General features: G+C 34.4%; 1 protein-coding gene across 1 annotated transcript in view; it reads right to left on the bottom strand.

Moving 5' to 3' along the window:
- LOC123702712 (cGMP-specific 3',5'-cyclic phosphodiesterase-like) overlaps window positions 1-21,681 on the bottom strand; it is a 67,626-nt gene that overhangs the window by 22,012 nt on the left and 23,933 nt on the right. Inside the window, exon 2 of the mRNA XM_045650497.1 lies at window positions 12,209-12,925. Coding sequence (XP_045506453.1) covers window positions 12,209-12,835 — 627 coding nt within the window. The 5' untranslated portion in view covers window positions 12,836-12,925. The remainder of the gene's footprint in view (window positions 1-12,208; window positions 12,926-21,681) is intronic.

Here is a 21,681-nt window from a genome sequence, read left to right as displayed (position 1 = left end):
TTCTTTATATTTATTAGTTTAGTATAAAGATGTATAAACGGTGGCTTTTTGCTAGAAAATATTCATCCAAAATAAAACACTGTGGATGAAAAGTAACGTAAGTAGAAAACTATAATTACTCATTACAAGAAATAAACATGCACATAAATCTTAAAACTATAATATTACACTTCGTTGGTTTTTTGATTCAATTTGTAATTGATATAAAAAATAGGACTCAAATACCTCTGATTATATTTAAAACTAGCGGTCCGCCCCGGCTTCGCCCGTGGTACATGTTTACGTTTTCTCTACATAAGAACCATCCTCGTACTTCAAGGAATATATTAAAAAAAGAATTAACGAAATCGGTTCAGCCGTTCTCAAGTTATGCGCTTACCAACACATTTTGGGATTCATTTTTATATTATAGATATAGTAAACTCAGAAACAGGGCAAATGCATTTCAAATCTGTTTCCCTGATCCACTTTTCTTAAGCATTTTAGACTAGATAGAGACTGTTATTCAAAAACATATCTAATCTAACTTTGAAATGGAAATGTCTCAAAAGTGTATTAAAAGTTTTCTCAACGAATTTTAGATATCGCATCTCCGAGCCATTTGTTACATAGCTTAGAATAAATAAAAATATTTAGTTTTAATAGCATTCAATGCTTTTCAAATGATAAATTTTAAAGCATCGAATTATATAAAATAAATATTGGTAGAAAAAGAATTCTCAATAAAAATAGTTTGAAAAAACTATCCGTCGTTACAACGTCTTGGTTATTTTTATAAGGATAATAAGATAAACTCATGAAATTATTGTATTGTAACCATATTCTAACCGATGCTTGATAAGTGTACACAGTTTGAATTAAATCTGTACGTTTAAAGTGGGTCAAAGTCTGAAGGGGTCGGTTACATACAAACATACAGGTGAAGCTAATACCTATGCGTGTTAATATACTAAGGGCCGATTTTTCAATCCTTGGTTAAAATTTATCCGTCCAATAAAGTATTACACGAACATTTTAAAATGTCACCTGAAAACTGTCAAATACGGACAATAAGAATACATTTTTGAACTGGTTGTTTAATACGTTATTCGATGAATAAGTTTTAACCAAGGATTGAAAAATCAGCCCTAAAATGTAAGTAAATTCACGATTTTCATGCTGTTAAAAGTATGATATTAATATGGTATATTCTGATTATTGAACTGTAAGGATTCACTATTGGTATTATAAAACACGTCATTAGCGACCTATATTATTGTACTAGAGGTCCCGGCAAACTTTTCACTGAGGGGTATGAAAAATAGATGTTGGCCGAGTCCCAGATGTACCTAATAGGCAAACAAAATTCATGAGAATTGGTCTAGCCACCTCAGAGCCCGGAGGAGTATGGTAACTAACATTGTGACACGAGAATTAAGAGAAAGAAGATTATAGTCGTCACTCATAGTCCAATGGGACGGAAGATCATCAGAGATCCGATCCGATAAATTAATGTTTCCGTATAACAATACTAGCTTACCGCCCGCGGCTTCGCCCGCTTTCTCTAAAACGATTTGAGATTTAAACTATCCTATCTCTCAAGTTGGATCGAACTGCACATGCTATGCGAATTTTATTATAATCGGTTAAGTGGTTTAGGAGTCCATTGAGGACAAACATTGTGACACGAGATTTATATATATTAAGAAGATGAAACCGTTTATTAAGACACAATCGATGTGAATTAGCACGTATAATATGTTTAGACGCTTTTTGGGTGCGACTTCACTCGCGTTTAACTATCTACTAAACTGACAGTTTCATAGAATTAAATTTGATTGTACTAAGTAAACATTCTTTTCTACTAAGTAGGTACACAAAGTGATTTAAATTTATTGCGATTTAGTTTAAAAATGTGTTTAGAGAGCTTTTATAACAACTTCATATACTGTTATGTACTCTATGTGCTCTTATATAAAACGTTTTCTACAAACACGTTAGGTAGTTAAAAATACATCTAATTTCATCTAAATAGTTCGAACGAAGGCTACGTTCAAAGCCTCTCGGAGATTAACAGATTATCCAGTCAATCCATTTAAACCAATATCGAGGCTTCTAATTCAGATAGGGAGTTAAATAAGGTATTTATTGCAGTAGGAAGTCTATTTATTTATCGTCTGTTTGTTCGTGTTAATCACAAAAATGACTGTGCAAATAATTTATGTGTCGTATAGTTTATTGTCTTGTTTGTAGATTAGTTGAAAGTTCTATTGTAAGTTCAGTACCTATTTTCGAAGATTATTAAATAACTACTGAAAGGTTTTTGTTGTGGCTTAAGCCTGGTTCAATCTAATCTATGTAAATTACACAAACTTTGATAATAAACCTACCAGCTTTTTCATACACTTTTCTGTACCTAACTTAGACCAGTATGTAGTTAGTTGGACTTTTGCCTAGTTTAGAATAAGGCGTAGGTGCGAAGCAGGTACGTAATAGTGTTGGATTAACTTTGTATGAAACTCCGTCAGTTTTGAAACTAATACAATTAGGTAGGCACTAAGATGTCACGGGTAAGTGTGTACTATCATCATCAGCCTATATACAGTTCCTACAGCTGGGACAGGGGCCTCCTATGAGGGTGCAGGCCATCCACCACGCTGGCCAAGTGCGGCTTATTATAGCGTGACATCTGTCACATGTCGTCGAAATTTTTATTCTTCCACATGTCGGTTTTCTCACGATGATTTCTTTCATCAAGGTAAGTATTTGATAAATTCAAATTATCTAGAAAATAGTTGACCTAAACTCATGTATATTGAGGAATATACAGAAATAACCATAAAAACGTGACACAACCGCACTGATTCCAAAGCGTAATAATTTTCATTCACTTTAATATTCGTGTCACGTAGAATATAAAAAGCTAGTAAGAACGTATCGTCCTTTTATATTGGGGTTCCGTACACGTAACGCTCATATTGGCTTTATTATGAAAGACTGTTCATAAATTACTATTTGTTTTGTTATTAAATGCAAATCATGATTATTTATTAAATTTAACCCATTGGTGGTCAATGCGGCCCAATGAGACCATGACACAATAGATTTTCTATTCTGTCTGTGATTCCGGGGGCTGAGGGATTAACAATGATTTTTACTACATAAAATATGGATTGACCTGATGTTAAATATGAAATAAATATGGTATAGTAAGTATTATGTCAAAATAAATTATTTTCAAAAACAGACGTATTATCTAAACCTTTTTGCGACGTACAAAAAGAACTTTGCTCTTTCCATTTTCATTTTACACCGTGTCTTCGTTTACTTTCATATACACAATGTAAGAAAGGCTTTATTCAATTAGGTACAATAGACGCTCCATAATTTAATTGTTACCAAAAGAAATTAGCAATATAAAGCCAACAGCTGTTTCACAAACGAACCCCGAAATGCCATCAGAATTTAATCAGAATGAAATGCTAATTCCGACGACAATGCTGCCAAATCTGACGTTTGTTACAATCCTTAGAAACACAATTTTGTATGAAAAATACCTACGAGATGATGTTTTCTGTCAGCACCAAGAAAATTAAAGGAAAGTTTTAGGAACGGATGTAAACATTGATTTATTCGTGCTACTATAATATTATAAATGCGAATGTTTGTTACTCCTTCACGCTAAAACTGATGAACTGATTTTCATGCAATTTTGCACACATAGAGGGCAATTTGGATTAACAAATAGGATAGGTTTTATCCCGGAAAGCTACAGGAACGGGTTTTTCTTTGAATCGTGGGCGAAGTCGCGAGCGAAAAGCTAGTTAATATTAAAACTATTTATTCGAACGCTATAAAAGTATTTTAACCGATTTAAATCCCGATTTATTCATCAATTCAACAATATAGCGAGCGTGATTATAGAGATGTTTCATGTCTTGGCGGTAGTTCAAAAGCTGTTAAGTGTTAAGTGAATGCGTTCACCATTTGCTAAAATGTTCACGGAAAACTATCCACGGTTTGGGGTAATTCCCGTGAAAAATGTGAAAGGAAACACAAAGATTGGTATAAACTATACTAGCTTACCGCCCGCGGCTTCGCCCGCTTTTTCTAAAACCTAATAAATTATATACTAAAAATCACATCAAAATCCGTTGCGTAGTTTTAAAGATTTAAGCATACAAAGGGACAAAGGGAAATAGGGACAGAGAAAGCGACTTTGTTTTATACTATCTAGTGACTAGTGACTAGTTCACTACGTTCTACTACGTTCAATTAAAATTTTATTTTTCCCAACGCATTAATTTTTAAACTGATTTACAACTGATGATCAAATTTTCGCAACAAATGTTATGAATGAGGCTTTAGCTGTATTTTATGTGGGGTTCTTCAACCTTATTTTATTGCCATTCAACCTCCGAACAGCAGCTATATACTTAGTATATACAGGAATATATATAAACACAATTAATTATTAAAATCTGTACAATAATTATCGGAAAAATACTGAAAGTTAAAAGAAGACGTTATTACGATTACAATGGGTCTAAAGTTTTAATAATGCAATACAGCTATGTACTTTCAAGGTTTATATAAAAACTAAGCAAAAAAAAGCATTTTCCATTTTAAACGCCCACTTTAATAGCAGTATAATAATGAGCACCGTAATAGTTTTAAGCCGAGCTCAAAGTAAAAACGCCCCGTGAAATGAACGAAGGTAAATCAAAAGATTTCTATGTAATCCATTTACCGAATGAAATCTTTGAAAAACTGTGTCAACGGCCCTTTAACTGGATTGTTCTGTAAAAACTTACATAATTTTAAAGAGATTTAGCGTGCACTAGAGTTGAGTTTCCAATTAGTGGAGCGGTGGATATAAATTGTAAAACGCGTTTAGTTAAAAGTTTTATGTGCCCTTTTCATTTGATACAGTAACATTTGTTTTAGTGCATTTTTACCAGCTGATCACAGACGTTGTTCTATTACCTAGGGTACATTATTTCAGTAACATAACAAGTAATAACAGCGATTTTTCACTTTAGTTACTTGCTACGTACTCGTTTTTACGTTTTTTCGTAGCTATAGTAGTCTACGTGCGTAGTCTATATTTAAATCTTCCTTACTTTATTTCTTTCTCTATTAATTAATGTTTTAAAAATCTTCAGCCTCTGTAATTTAAAAAAACGATGATCGCATTCATACTATTAGTACGGATTTAATTTAAATAAAACACTGACAAAATTAAATGTAACCAAATTGCTAAAACCGTTCTCGCGCCAAAAAGCAATTCAATTTAGCAGCATAATTCGACAAAATCGTAATTCCGATTCCGACGAATTCAAGTAAACTGCAATAAGAGAAAACTTAATTTATAATGCCTTAATGTATTTCCCTGCTTTCTCTCGCAAATAATTTCCTCAGAGAGTTATCTAAGTGGCCATATAAAATATACTTTTTACGACCGGAGAAAAATACGACACAAGTCATGAAACTGATATATACGGCAATTCCTGAATAGGCTTCTGGAATCAGCCAAGTGAATTGATTTTAGATAACATTATGTAAATATAAATCGTGTTTATGAATAACTAGCTTTGTGCCCGCGGCTTCACCCGCGTTTTCAGAGAAAAAGCCGCATAATTAGATTTCCGGGATAAAACCTATCCTTTACCCTCTGTATGTGTGCTAAATTTCATTGTAATCAGTTCAGTAGTATTTGCGTAAAAGAGTAACAAACACACACACATCCTCACAAACTTTCGCATTTATAATATTAGTTTATGAATAATATAAACTGCTCAACCGAGTTTGGTTGTTTATTAAAGCAATATAATGTATCTCACTCGTACATAGGTACATACAATCAGATCAAAGATAAAGTGAAATGTATTGTTAAACGACAGGTGAAACGCAATAATTATAATATGAGTGTATTCCCATGTGGTTTACACAGCTAAAGTGCTTTAAATATTCAGTAATTGGACCACGCGATAGAGCCATTACATAAAGATAGCAATCATAATATACATAAATCAAAATTGTTACGGTAAAGTCACAATTTTGTATGAAAACTAGCTTTCCACCTGCGGCCTCGCCCGCGTTTTCAAAAAACCCGCATAGTTCCCGTTCCCGTGGGAGTTCCGGGATTAAACTAGCCCATGTTGCTAAGTGAAGATGCAGCTTTCTAATGGTGAAAGAATTTTTGAAATCGGTGCAGTAGTTTATGCGTGAAAACCATACATACATACATAATTACAAACCTTTCCTCTTTATAATATTAGTATGGAAGTATAGATTGGGTTTATCGTCAATATTAATGAGATATTTATCTATCTGTTTATTATTCTAACTGCAAGGGTGTCTTCTAGTATAAATGTCTTTGTAGTATTTAGGTACGTCTACAAGTTTCCACGGCAAAACGACTGAATCGATTTTGATGAATCCAAAAAAGATTGATGACAGTTTGAAGACTTGTATTGATCAGTGAGATAGTCGACATGCCGCGTTATAACATAAAAAGTTATACATATAAAAGAGAAAATCTTAATAATCCGGTAAAAGAAAGGCTCTTGATAAATTCTACCTCCAAGGAAATAAAATAGGGTATGACAGTTTATTCAATGAAAATTTAATAAAATTAATAAAGCGGGCGAAGGTGCAGTCAACAGTAAGTTACCAAATATATGTTTAAAAATGTGAGCTATCTGTTGGTAGTTCCTTCCTTCCCTTTCAGATTTCATGCAAACAGACAATTAACAAGACATTGCATGCGCCTTTATACTTTTGCATGTGTGTGTTAGTTGCTTATATCACGCAAACTAGTACATAAAAGGTTTGTTTTCGATACAGAGATTACAGGGCTAGAGCACCCTCCACCACCCTCTTGTAATCAATTGTATAGTGGTTAGCACGTTACATGATATAGATCAGGGTTCTCTATAGCAGTCCATACTAATATTATAAATGCGAAAGTAACTCTGTCTGTCTGTCTGTTACTCAATCACGCCTTAACTACTGAACCAATTTGCATGAAATTTGGTATACAGATATTTTGATACCCGAGAAAGGACATAGGCTACTTTTTACCCCGGGAAATAGGATAGGTTTTATCGCGGAAATCCCACGGGAACGGGAACTATGCGGGTTTTTCTTTGACTGCGCGGGCAAAGCTGCGGGTGGAAAGCTAGTTTTCAATATGCGAAAGTGATGGCGCTAGACGGTCTAAATAAAGGCCTATTCAAACTATATATCCCCTCGAACTCGGATCAGTACGGGATTACAGTAAATATGCGGGTTTTTCTTTGACTACCTAGTCAAATAAAAACCGCGTACCTACGCGGGCGAAGCCGCTGGAGGAAAGCTAGTAAAAAATACAAACAACCCCATATGCCATAACCATAACTTAAGCGAAACGAAGCGAACGTCACAGAATCTAACAATCAAATACGGTCAATAGATTTGTTTATCAAGCCTTATCTACACTTGAATAGGTGGAAGTGACGGGTGATATGATATCGAGTAGTTTTTCGACACTTGAGCGTTGAGATAAATTAAATGGATTTTCAAGTGGACACGGTGGCTAGTGGTGATGATACTAATGTTGTGGATTGGGTTTGTCTGTTTTAATAGAACTGCTTGTCATTTGTTTAGCTTTTAAAAGAACTGCGTGTCGCTTGTTTTGCGGTAGCTTGTTGTTTACTTGAAAGGTGTTTTTCTCGTTGGACGGAAAAATTTAGGCAAAAAAATTCCTTCTAATATTATAAATGCGAAAGGTTGTGAGGAAGGAAGGATGGATGGATGTTTGTTTGTTACTCTCGCACGCAAATACTACTGAACCAATTATAATGAAATTTGGTGTGTAGGTAGCTGAAGACCCAGAATAAGACATAGGTATAGATACAGTGATTCTCGAGGAAGGTTTAAGTTTATTAGGTTCTAGACAAATCGAGCGAAGCCGTAGGCGCAAAGCTAGTCATTAATAAAAGTGAGTACTTTTACGATACCCATATTTATAAGCCTAAATATTTCATTACAGAAAAGAAAAGAATTAAGAGAGAGCGGAAATTTCCTTAGTTAAAAGAAGCGAATAATCTTTTCCTTATAAGAATCTAATTTTGGAAAATCCATAAATATAAGAAAGCTATAGGAAATGTTATTGTAACGATAGCTCGTGTCTAAATATACACTTCTTGAATACGAAATTCAATACCGTTGTGAGCATAATTTCTCTTCAATGACAAGATAAACAAAATAGAAGGTCGTCACTTCATATAACTTTGGATATAAATAGGTGCTTTATTACTTTGCAGCGTTATTTATAAGGGGACCGAATTTCGGGTTCAGTTTTATGAAATTAAAATCAACATATAGACATTATTTTTTCTGGATTAGACAGTTATTTGAGAATATAAGAAAAGATTGCAAAGATTATGACTGTTTGGAGAAATTAGGAAAATGAGAAAAAACTATTCAATCGTTGCAGAATTTATCCCACTAATATTATAAATGCGAAAGTTTGTGAGGATGTGTGTGTGTGTGTTTGTTACTTTTTCACGCAAATACTACTGAACCGATTACAATGAAATTTAGCACACATATAGAGGGTAACTTGGATTAACACAGATAGGTTGTATCCCGGAATTCTTTGAAAACGCGGGCGAAGCCGCGGGCGGAAAGCTAGTAAGTTCTATAAGTAACAAAGGAACTTTAAATTTTCATACATCGGCAATAAATACCATAAAATTTTTTTCGCTTTGATGGCTTTTGGTCTAATAAAAATAAAGATTACACATACCAGCTTTTCTATAGATATTATATCGACCTGTTGCAATTTTATTATAACCTCCTCACTACAGGGACCACTTTTTATGTCAGATTCAATTCATATTCAGGATTTAAGCTGTTTAGGGGTTACTTTTTAACTGAAAAAAATCTATTCCTGTAACAAAGAGTTTTTCCTTATGTCCTGCCACTAGGACAGATGCAGGCTACTTATATTTTCAGGACTATTTTATGTTCTGCATACAAGACAATTACAGCCAATGTGAGTATATTATTGTGTAATGAAATAAGATAAGCCTATAAAGTACTCAATTTTTTATTGAAAAAACATATTATTAAACTTTAAACTTAACTTTTTCGTTATTTATTTTGAACAGATAATATTTTTATAACATTACTTATTGATAATTGTACATAAAATCAGTCTCAATAAATCAGTCATCAACAGTTATAGAATCCTATCTAGCATACAATCAAAATTGACGCCATTTGCGTAGCTATATAATAATTATGGATTATGAAAAGCTTCAAAACAATTTCTCTGAGCCGTGAAACATAAATACACAGCACATTTTTTGCAGGTAACTGTAGTTTTTTTATAACAACCCTCATTTCTGCATCTATTTTGCTTTGAGCTGTGTTGTGGCATGTGATTAGCTTTTTTTTGACGAATAGCTTTGGTTGGTAAAGGAACTATAGTAGTCTTACGTTTCTTGTGCTTTGGTAAAAGTTCTTCGAACTCATCAGCAGGGTCATCTGTATCTGTAGAATCTAAGTTATCAGCAATCAACTTTTCACCAAGTTCCATCTTAAATTCACGAATGCCTATAACGTTTTTAACGCCTTTTTTCTTCTCTCTCTGTTTGAACTGAAGGTATGAGTTAGCAACAGCCAAGTCTATCATATGAGATATTACTCGTATTGTCCACTTTTTTGTTCTGTTACGTGAAGGGCATACAGCTAGCATTCTATCAACTAAATCTACACCCCCCATATTTTCGTTATATTCTTTGATAACTTCGGGGCGTCTTACACGTTCATACACTTTGTTTTTCTTCGACCATCTTTCACACTCATCTGCATGTGTATTAGATAAACGCGTTGACAACATCACGACGAGCTTATTGTCCATCCAACGTGTCACTGCCATCTTGCCATCTGCTCGTGTTTTTATTTCGCAATAACCACGTTGCTTTTTCATAAAAATCTTATCTTCTTCCATCATACAGTTTTTGGGCAATCGGTTTCTCATAATTGTTCCAGTCGCGTGAAAACCTTTATTCAATAATTCATCACACAATTTGATAGTGGTAAAATAGCGATCAAAAAAGATGTGGTGACCAGGGACAAGTGCTTCGGTCAGCCGAAGAATAGCTGCTTCTCCAAGACCAAAACCCATCTGTCTAATTTCTGGAAAAGTTGTGTCTCCTTGATATATCTCGAAATCTATAACCATTCCCTGAGGCGTTGCTAAAACAAATACTTTTAACCCTAAGGGATTAGGTTTGTTAGGGTTATATTGACGAATACAACATTGACCAGTAAACGGAATGATCATTTCATCAATAGACATTTTTGCTGTGCGAGGTTGAACTAAACATCCTTGTCGTACTTTCTCGAAAAGGGGACGCACTTTCCAAATCTTGTCTTTTTGACGCTCTTCGGCGGTAACATCAAGATCATAAACCACTTTTAACGACGTTCTAATTGCGTAAAAACGCAGACGTGTCATAGCTGAGGTAATGATAGGCTGTTTCCATTTAGACGACCAATACATGTCTATTTGAGGATATTGCAATGAAGCCATAATCATTGTCACTCCAATATAAACTTTTAATTCCTTAATTGTAAGACCAAGTGACCTGCCTTTTACATGAACTGCTGTTCTGTTTGTACAATCTACAATTTTTATAAGTATTTGTTCATCTATATAACGTTCAAAGAACTGTTCGTATGACCATCCATGGTCGAAATTTGGCACGTATGTTGGTTCGTATAGATTTATTTCGAGAGGTTCAAAATTTCCAGTCCATAAATCCACAACATCAGGTTGAGATTGAGACGGTATTTGTCTGTAGGTTGGCTGAGCTGACCTTCGAGGGCGACGAGAAGATCTTGCTCGGCGTAAACCAGAGCCAGTGGCCTGGCGTATTATAGATCCACTCGATAAAGCCGGCGATGGTGGCTCAACAACATCATGGGAGTCTGAATTTACAGAAGAATCACTAGAATCATACCTTCGACGCTCTTGTGTAGCCATTTCCGTGGGTTCATTATATGTGGGATCTTGGGTATCATCGTCGCTGCTAAAATCGACATCAGATTCTTCTAGTAATGCTAGCACGGTATCGTCAGAACAGGCTAAAACAAATATCAAATAAAATATTATTTACATAATTCCCTTACAGGTACCTATACACAGGACATAACAATATTATTTCAAAAGTAGCAGTCTGCATGATTCCTAAATACAGGACATATAATTTTTATCCCCAATGAAAAGAAAATCATGGCAGAATTCGCGTAAATATTGACAAATCAAACTAAATCTGCTATTCGAAAACGTAATTTGAATAAGTTTTGATAGAAATAGCAACATTTTTATAAGATTCAGAAAGATTGAACTTACCAATGCCCGAGCGCGGCTCGACACGTCTGGATCTCGAAGCCATTTTGGCAGAATTGACCTTCAGTTGAGCTGTCAAATATTTTTCTATACCTACAATAATCTTCAATAGATGTCGCTAGGGGTTTTTATTTGACGTGACGTGGATATTTAACTCGCAAGATTTTTTGTATTTTTATGTTCTATAGGTAGTACAAGTTCAGTGAGGAGGATAACATAAAATATTGGGCAATTAATCTAAGAGGAAAATTAACCGACCCTGTTTTATCATGACATCGCTTTCAGCTTTTGATTGATGAAATTAATTATTATGAAAGGCTAGTTTTATAATCAACTAGCTTTCCACCCGCAGCTTCGCCCGCGCAGTCAAAGAAAAACCCGCATAGTTCCCGTTCCCGTGGGATTGCCGCATAAAACCTTTCCTATTTCCCGGGATAAAAAGTAGCCTATGTCCTTTCTCGGGTATCAAAATATATCTATACCAAATTTCATGCAAATTGCTTCAGTAGTTAAGGCGTGATTGAGTAACAGACAGACAGACAGACAGAGTTACTTTCGCATTTATAATATTAGTATGGATTTTGAATTTTATTAATGAAATATGTATGTATATTAAATTACGTAGGTATATAAGTTTTATTACTTTTACAAAATATAAAATATATTTATTCGAAAATCAATGTTTGGCAAACCATTGGCAAACATCAAAAATTTGTAAACATAATTGAAATCCGTGTTAATATTAACTCGAAAATTCGCGTCTAAACGCCAACTGCTACTTTAAATAGATCCAAAATGTATGACATAATAAAATTTGCTCACCTTTACGGGAGACGACGACAGCCATAGTTGAAACAGATCTGACGTCACCGATGTACTCCTAGCTTCATGCCGTGGCCTCGGAGACAGAGGTCCACAAGAAGTCACAGTATGCAGCCGATTAACCTCCTCCGTCGACGCACACTCCCTAACATACTTCTCCAACAACTTCGGCTTACTCTCTAACAACCTCTTCAATTCTTCCAAATCTTCATCCGTACAATCGTCCGGCGAAGAACTCTCTAAAACTCCCTTAAAGTCTTCAGCGCATTGCATTATTAGTTCATTAGTAGCTAAAACGTCGTATACGACCTTATTGCCTAATTCTGGACTAGATCTTTTAAAGTAATCACTATCACATTGTCTCGCACTATCTAGCTCTGATTCACAACCATTCTGTTCCGTGATCTCTACAATTGTAATCGGTGGGGCCTCTTTGAGCATGGTGCTGTTTTTATTTGGCTTTATTTCATCTGGAATCTCGTAAACTAGTTGCATAAGCGTATGTGTTCTCTGTTTGCAATCTTCGCCTTTGTCTGTCTTGTTATTCTCAATGTTCACTTCTGGATACTTTGCTGTGTTCTTTACGTTTGCATTTTCAACTACGTCTACAGGCTTTTCAGAAGTCATCGCCAATTTAGTGCTTCTCTTTCTGTATGTGAATAACTTCGCTGCTAACGGCTGACATTTCTACGTATCCAAACTTAGAGAGCTGTTTACCTGTAATGAAAAAAAAATATTTGTAAGAATATAATCTCGTTTGATTATCTCTGTAATATCTGATACAGAAAAACGAAGATAAATTTGAAGGTATTGTTCGTATGGTTATAGATTAAAATTATTTCCGGAGATATTGATGAAAGGAGGATAATTTGGTAATATCATATTTATTTTCACGTCACTTACTTCCCGTTTAAATCAATTTATACAAGAATATATTTATTTATGTATAGCAGTTATCGTATCACAGTTGACGAGATAAGATTTTACCGATATGTTTAAATTAAATTATTTTATAATATAATAATATTAAGATAGATGTGATTGTTTAATATCCATTTGTCTCTGATTTAAAAAATAAGATATATGTAAATAAATAAATAGCTATGCAAAAAACGAGAAGATTGCATAAAAACCAGACTTCTCAAATTTAAGCCAATTTAGGAAACAGAATAAACAACGACTGGGCGAATAGAAAATTTAATCAAAGAGAGACGCTTAGGAATGTCTACATTTATATTTCAGTAAAAGACACAGTCGCATAGTGAATAAAATAGAATAAGCATTGTTGTGACCGATTTTGGTAAAATTTTACGTAAGAAAAGTGTAATATAACACGGTATTAAGCCCCAACACCCAATACTACGTTTGAAAAGGGTTGATCCCTTCATTTCATTTTGAAAAGATCCAAATCTGGTAACGTAATCCTGTGCCAACGTAACTTTACGACATGCGATATATTTCATTGAAATTGCTAGAGTTGGCAACCCTCTTGAGATTTGGGTTGATGATTTATATGGTCTAGAAGCCGCTAGTTCATTAAATACAACGTCGAGAATAACATCATTCATCTCTTTCCACATTTGACAAAGTGTAAGTCGTTAAATATAAACCGCTGTGAAATGGTCACAGAAACTAATCTTCACAGATTAAAGCGTTGATACGTGCAAACATTCATTACTTCATTCTCGTATTCAGATAAAATTTGCATAATTAACAACGTTAAGAACCACTTCAGTCGCATGAAATTTCCATTAAAACAACATGTCTGTTGACTAGTCTCAATTAATTGACATCAAAGCCGTGACACTAAAATATGAGTTACAGGAATGATCAATATGGTGTAATTAGTACGTTCTATTAAGAAGCGTGTTATTTAAGATACTAAATGAAAACAGTATTGAAATTCCTTTTAATTATCTTGACTCTCAGCAAGATCCTTTAATTAGGGAACTATCTAGAATCGTATTTGTGTAGACACTGTTTTATGTAATCAAGAATTAACATAACGAATCTAGTCTTCCGTTATTCCATGTTCGGGCCCTCTTGACTTACTTGTCAAGTTAGTGTTGTCTGCCAGAGCATTTGCATTTTGGGATAATTTCGTTTATTTATGGGAACAATTTACATGATTGACAGAACTCGACATTTACGAAAGCTACAGTATCAACAATGTCTAAGTACATAAAATAGAGAATGTAATTATCACTGGAGGACAAATCAACAAAGACAATTATATTACAAACACGTAACGTTAGATGTAGTATATATTATGTATTGTGTAGCAAATTTAGATACAGCAGGACTTGATTATCGATACTAACTGTAGTGATTAAGTTTCTAACCCAATAATCTGCGGACTATATTTAAATCTGCATCAATATTGATACCAAAGATACGTTGATCGAAACAAACTTGGATGACGTCACTAACTTGATAATGAATACATAATGAGGATAGCTCCAGGGACGGGGGTTGAAATGCGTAGCCATTACCGGCTAAATGCGACGCAATTTAGCTTCAATTTGTACGAAATATTACAGAGAAATTCTGCTTTAATAATGCAATAGATTATCTGATGTACAATTTTACTCAGAAGTCAAAATTGAGTGGCGATGTTTCATTTTGCGTTCGCTAATCATGTGCGTAGATCCTTAGATATGTATACCTAGAGGTACAGAGGGAATAGTGACTTTGCAAAAGTTTTAGGAAGATCTACCCATGCCATAGTTTTTATAAATCGTCAGGATATTTTGACAATTGAATATTCTACGAAGTAAGAACCCTTAGAATAAGATTTACGAAATTTGCTATTATTACTGAGTTACACCTTGAATTTGACTGTTATTTAATCTAAAAACACAATATTTCTTCTCTGCGGAAACGGCATTCTGAGCTAGCCTGTATAAGGTAATTAATTTTTGTAATGTGACGTTCCAAAAGCGCTTCAAAAAGCCTCGTTGAATAAATGTTTTCGTTACAGAACAATTAGTATGTTTGTCGGTGTTTTGAATCCAGTGCAAACATTCTGCAGACAACAACATGCGTTGTATCCTTGACCAGAGAATGAAATTGATTAATCCTCAGACATTCTTAAAGAGTAAAAGCAACTGAATAAAATGGTTAGTGGTTAACAAGTAAATACGGGAGTGCGGACGTGCCATCCTTAAAGGGAACTGATAACATATTCAAGTCGGTCATCGATCGTGTATTGTGGACACACACGGCTTGATCGCGTCGCGAATTTAAATGGATTTCTTCTTGTTATTTAATGATTTGGTCATGCTTATTGTGGCCTAATGGGTGGCCATTACAAAGTATCTTAAGAGGCGTCTTATTTGTATTTAGATGAACCGATGACATCAATATTTCGTCTTTTTTCAGAAGTTTGTGGGTTTTCTCTGTGATTCCTAAAAAGTGATAAGGCCGCCAAATAAGTTGTACCTACTCTGTTATTTTCTTTGAGTAGTTGTAAGATTTCCTTCGTCGTTACAACTGTGTTAAATAAATGATAATATTTTCAATTGTTTTATTTAAAAAATCAACATTAAATATCTCTAATGCTTATGTAACACCACTTTGTTTTCATCAACTAAAGTTTTATCCATATCAAATTCGCTAACATTTAGCAAATCTACATTTCTATTTTCAAACGTTGAAATACTAGGTCATGAAAATAAAGTTGCAAAAGTTACTCTATAACTAGCAAATATTAAAGCTAGTGCCTACTCTGCATATTGATGTAATTTCGAACATTATCATTTCTGGCTATTGTCCAACATTATTCTGTTTCTGATAAGCTATTGGAGGCTGAACGGGAAAATTTGGTTGCTGTGTTAACGTAGACGGAATACTAAGTTTATTTCTTGTTGTATGAAATGTGAAGCTATAGTCTAGTGTATGATGTGTTTTATGCATCAGGGTTGAAACGAATAAATTATATCGGGAAATACAGTCTTTTACAGGCATATTATAGTTAAATTAACTATGTAAATTATCCCGATTGAACTAAGATTCCGGAAATTTTTTTCTCAAGCAAAACTAACATTTCTATTGGTCAATAATTTTTATTCAGGTTCACATAGATGCAAAAATTTCGTTCTTATGGATGCAAAAAATTTTTTTCCTCAAGCAAAACTAACATCTCTATTATTGGTCAATAATTTTTATTCAGTTTCCCATGGATGCAAAAATTAAGATCTCATGGATGCGAAAAATTTATCCGTCTACTTTATTGAGCATAGAAGATGCAGCTAATGTTCCCTGAACACAACACCCGTGTGTATACGCCGGTTCGACGCAATAAAGCAATTGTCCGGCCGTTCGTTACGCAATCATCAAAAGTGAACGTTCATGTGATGCGATGTTACAATTGAACCGCTTGAGACTTTAGTATGGGAAAAATCTGAACTAAAGAGTGTTTAGATAGAACTAGAAGTGATTTTGAAGGTGTTTTCAACAACTAAACCATATATAAAATAGAATTTATAATAAATAATAATAAAAAAGAGCGTGTGTGCCGAGCACACGTGTCAGTAGTGAATCTTCTTAGACAAGATTCAAAGATACCAAAATCGTCACCTTACTCAATGACGTGACGCAATTGCCATGATGCAATTTTACCCTCAACGCGCCTAAAGAAGTTACAAAGGTAACCGATAAGCTGATATTGTTTGTCTGTTTTTGCGGTTATTCCGCAACACTGATTTTTGGGTGAAATTAGGAATGGAAACGTCAAACCGCAGGGTACAGCTAGTCAGCTGGTAGGTATGAAATAACATTTAGATAGATAGAACTCAAAATAAACGATTGTATCATCAATAGAAGCCTTCCTTATTTGTACATGGCGGGCTATACATAATGAACGATTGTTTTTATACGACTGTAACTCAGCAGTTAGCGGTTTAATATAAGCTTACAATTCTTTCAATAAAAAAAGACGGGTTGCACTCCGGGAGTGCCGGCATAAGTGAAAACTTGATTATTAACGTTCAGCATGTTTGATATTTTGGAATGGTCGTTACGCATGGAATATAAGAGCTAAAAAAAAAACCGTCTTACGCTTTTTCGATCAGGCCACGTGTCCTGACGCGAGTTTAAGATTTTATACCCAACGCCGCTAAAGAAGTTTTCACTTCAACAAACCAGAAATACTCGGCTTTAAGACACATAGATGAAAATTATGTAAATGAAAAATACTATTTTGGGAGCGGAGTCTTTTCATTCCGATAGCTTTGCAAGCTGGGCCAATATGTGCGGAAATGTGTGTGAACTTATGCATAGTTAGGTAGATATATATAAAAGTTGTGATGATACGGGCTTTAATTTTGTAAATAGTATGCCTATGTTACAGCTGCTCTCATACAGTATCATACTATTGAAAACTGATGATGATGTTCGGGATTAACTCAAAAAATTCTGTACAAGATTTTCATTTTGCTTTTACCAATGAATACCGTGGTTCACGAGAAGAGTTTTAGTAGATAATTTGTTTAGCTAGACAAAGCGAGCGAAGCGGGCGAAAAGTATCGTAACCTTATCTAATAATTATATAAAATTCTCTCAATGTTAGTTATCATACTCCTCCAAAACGGCTGGACCGATTCTCATGAAATTTTCTGTGCATATCGGCCATATATATATTCTGAGAATCGGCCAACATCTATTTTTCATACCCCTAAATGATGAAGAGTAAGGCAGAACAACGTTTACCGGGACAGCTAGTATTTTATAAAAGAGAAAAGTCTTGGGCCTTACAAGCCTACATTAATTACCAGGTGGAAAAGTGATGGCGCTAGAAGACCAATAGCAGTGTTATTTTTACACTTTGCAAGTAATACTGTTTTAAGGCATGTCTATTATGCCTTAAAGCAGTATTACATCCAGTGTACCACATCTTAATATTATCTAGGTCAGTCTTTATTAAGCATGATTTACGCTACACCGTGTGCTATCGGGCCGTGCCCCGTCCGGGGCTCGATCAAACATTATTGTATACTTTTTGTATGAAGTGATTACTGTTGAAAGTGGCTCAGACGGGACACGGTTTTTAAATATGTATGGATATTGTTTCATTTGTTTCCTTGCTCCGGCACGGCCCGTCCCCAGCACGGTGTATAGTGAATCATGCTATCCTATCCTACTTAATATTATAAATGCGAAAGTTTGTGAGGATGGATGTGTATGTGTGTGTTTGTTACTCTTTCACGCAAATACTACTGAACCTATTACAATGAAATTTAGCACACATATAGAGGGTAACTTGGATTAACATATAGGATAGGTTTAATCCCGGAAATCCCACGGGAACGGGAACTATGTGGGTTTTTCTTTAAAAACGCGGGCGAAGCCGCGGACGGAAAGCTAAGATACAGTAGTAATAAGTGACCTAGATAGGGTCAGTTATTACACTTCAATAAGCCCTAAAGTTCCCTTCATCACCAATTACAATCTTGTTTATTTCTGTACAGGGCCCGGCACTGACGCCATAGTAATAAACTATCGAGTCAACATTGTTCCTTTATTTTTATGATTGCTTTCATTTTTAGTGAGGATGATATTTTTGGTTTAAATCCTTTTTACAAAAAATGAAGTGACTATTTACAATACATGTAATATGATTTTTAGTAATATATGATTATAATTTATAACGATACCATAAGCAGACAATTTAAACGTATGAACCTCGTTTTAAATCCATACTAATATTATAAATGCGAAAGTAACTCTGTCTGTCTGTCTGTCTGTTACTCAATCACGCCTTAACTACTGAACCAATTTGCATGAAATTTGGTATAGAGATATTTTGATACCCGAGAAAGGACATAGGATAGGTTTTATCCCGGAAATCCTACGGGAACGGGTTTTTCTTTGAAAACGCGGGCGAAGCCGCGGGCGAAAAGCTAGTTATTTTTAAATCCTTCCAATTTTCATAGATATTATTAGAAAAATATCAATCCTTCAAATTGATAATTGCTTGTAGGTGCCAACAGTACCTTTTTTTTATGGTGGGGAAATCTTCCAAAGATACCCACGGCCCCCGGGGAAGGTGCCGTGGGTTATGTCGGATTCTTACCGACTAAAACCCCACTGTGTTCCGTCGAGCCGCTTTAATGAGGGGGCCGCGGGTATTTGTTAGAATTCTTCCGCAACCCCCTCGGCGGCAGCCCATCTCCAGGCCAGGCGCAAGCCAAGAACAGGAAAGGTGGTTTGCCTGCTCTTCACCTGCCTCTCCCATATTCTTAATTCTGTTTAGCTAATTTAAGATGTAAAAATACCTTTTCCTGCACCAATTTAAAGATAAGGAAGAAACGTATAAAAACAAAAAATTTCCATCTATGTCCCCATTTCACATCGTAATTTCCTTTCATTATAAATTGGAACATAAAGTCTAGGAGATAAATATCAAAATCCAACGATAGCAAATGATTAACTTCATAGGAACGGGACTTAGAGCTGACAAGTTGGAACTAAGGTCAGAACGATGAGGATTCACGGCCATACAATAAATTAGTAGGTCATTCCATGCGGTCAAAGCTTGTATTATTATTGAATAAGTACGCGATGATACCAGGAAACCACGATTAAAGAGGATTGTTATTTCACACTTTAATACACAGTGGAAACATTACAACTAAATACTTACAAAAATGAATACAACTTATTTGGCGGCCTTGTCATATGTTAGTGATCTCTTCTAGGCAACCAGGTGAAAGATAACAAGCAAAACACTATTGGCGGGAAGACAACAGATGAGAATAATAAATACTATAATACAACCTCTAAAGGTTAAGAAGGTAAGAAGTAAATAATGTTGGAAAATACATAATATTATCTATCTTAAAAAGGATATAATATTTGTGATACAAATTATTGTTTTTTTTTTCGTTTATTTTACAACATCTTAAAACTGAGTTTCTTCGCATTGGTCACTTCATCATCATCATCAGCCCATATACGTTCCCACTGCTGGGACACGGGCCTCCTATGAGGGTACAGGCCATAATCCACCGCGCTGGCCAAGTGCGTGTTGGCGGATGACACATGTCGTCGAACTTACTTACTTATTGGTCACTTATGTACAGTTTATTAGTTGTACGTGCAATTTTAAATGGCGTTTAAAAAAAGATAAAAAGATAGAAATAAAAATTTTTAAGTTTAAAATTAAATTTATCAAAAAAGAATACGGAATCATTGTGTTCACGATGCTATTTAAACACTAATTATTATTAGTATTGATAAAATTAGTTGGTAAGTACTTACATAGATTATAGATATTTCAATAAAAAGTAAAAAAAATACAGTTGTTATTACTATAAACTGTTTTTCTCGCTTACGCGTAACACTAAAGAAAAAAAATACGGTGTTTATCTTAATTTTTTTATTAGACAAATAGATTTTTAACTATTTTTCCAAAAAAGGCCATTTAGACAAGTTTAGGTTTTTGTAGAGAGAGAAAGAATGCTTCTACTTTCCTTTATCATTCATGATATTACCTATAGGATATTGTTTTTCAGTAGATACTTAAAATACTAACTTTTAGTAAGCGAATGTTCAGACTAATTACTAAGAACACGCAACTGTTACATAATATCTTTCTTTTATGTACAATAATAATATGATTAATGATAGTTAATTCTTTCTAATGATTGCTGTTTTTTCTGTAGTTATTAAGCCTTTGTTTTGTTTTTTTCTTAACGTATTACAAATCCTGGAATTCACACAGGATACAAACGAGGATGTCAACATGTTGTTAATTTAATTACGTATATTATATCGTTTTAATTAAGAAAAAAAACTTGAATGAAATTGTGGTCATTCATATTTTAATTTATTACAAGTGCATGTCCATTGTCATCATATTTTTTGCAAAGTTTGTACGGAATTATCGATGTTTGTTTCTCTTACAAGCCAAATCGGCTGAACATGTCTGAATGAAACTTTAAGAAATAGTTTTATAGCCTTCCAATGCTTGATAAATGAAAAATTTTTAAAGAATAGAAAAAATCGCTCATGAGACGGGATTAGAACTCGCGTCTTTGCTTACCGGGGCGAATAAAACTTGGCAAAGACATTGGAACCTATTACTGCTTCCCTGAAAATTTACTTTTTTCTATAATCTAGGTATAGTACATTATATTTACTATTATATTACATTGTATTTATTTACCTACCAATTATGTACGTAGACGTCATATCAAGCGGCAGACATGACTGCATAACATAATCAAGTTATATCCCATAACATTATAATTAGAAAAGTTTCAACACTGCAGCGCAATTTATACCGCAAAGTATTTTAGCCGACAAACTTCGTCAAAGTTGTAGCTGAGATATAAAAGTTGAGCTGTTCGTACTATTTATGATTTAATAACAAGTTTTTATGTCAAACTTTATAATTTTATAAAGAAAGTGGTAAATAAAAGGCTGTCTACGAGCGAAGGGACTATGGACATCCAATTATTTTATGGACATAT

Source organism: Colias croceus, chromosome 24, assembly GCF_905220415.1.
Source record: "Colias croceus chromosome 24, ilColCroc2.1".
NCBI lineage: Eukaryota > Metazoa > Arthropoda > Insecta > Lepidoptera > Pieridae > Colias > Colias croceus.
The sequence above is the reverse complement of the archived record's forward strand: the minus strand, read 5'-3'. Positions and strand labels throughout refer to the sequence as shown.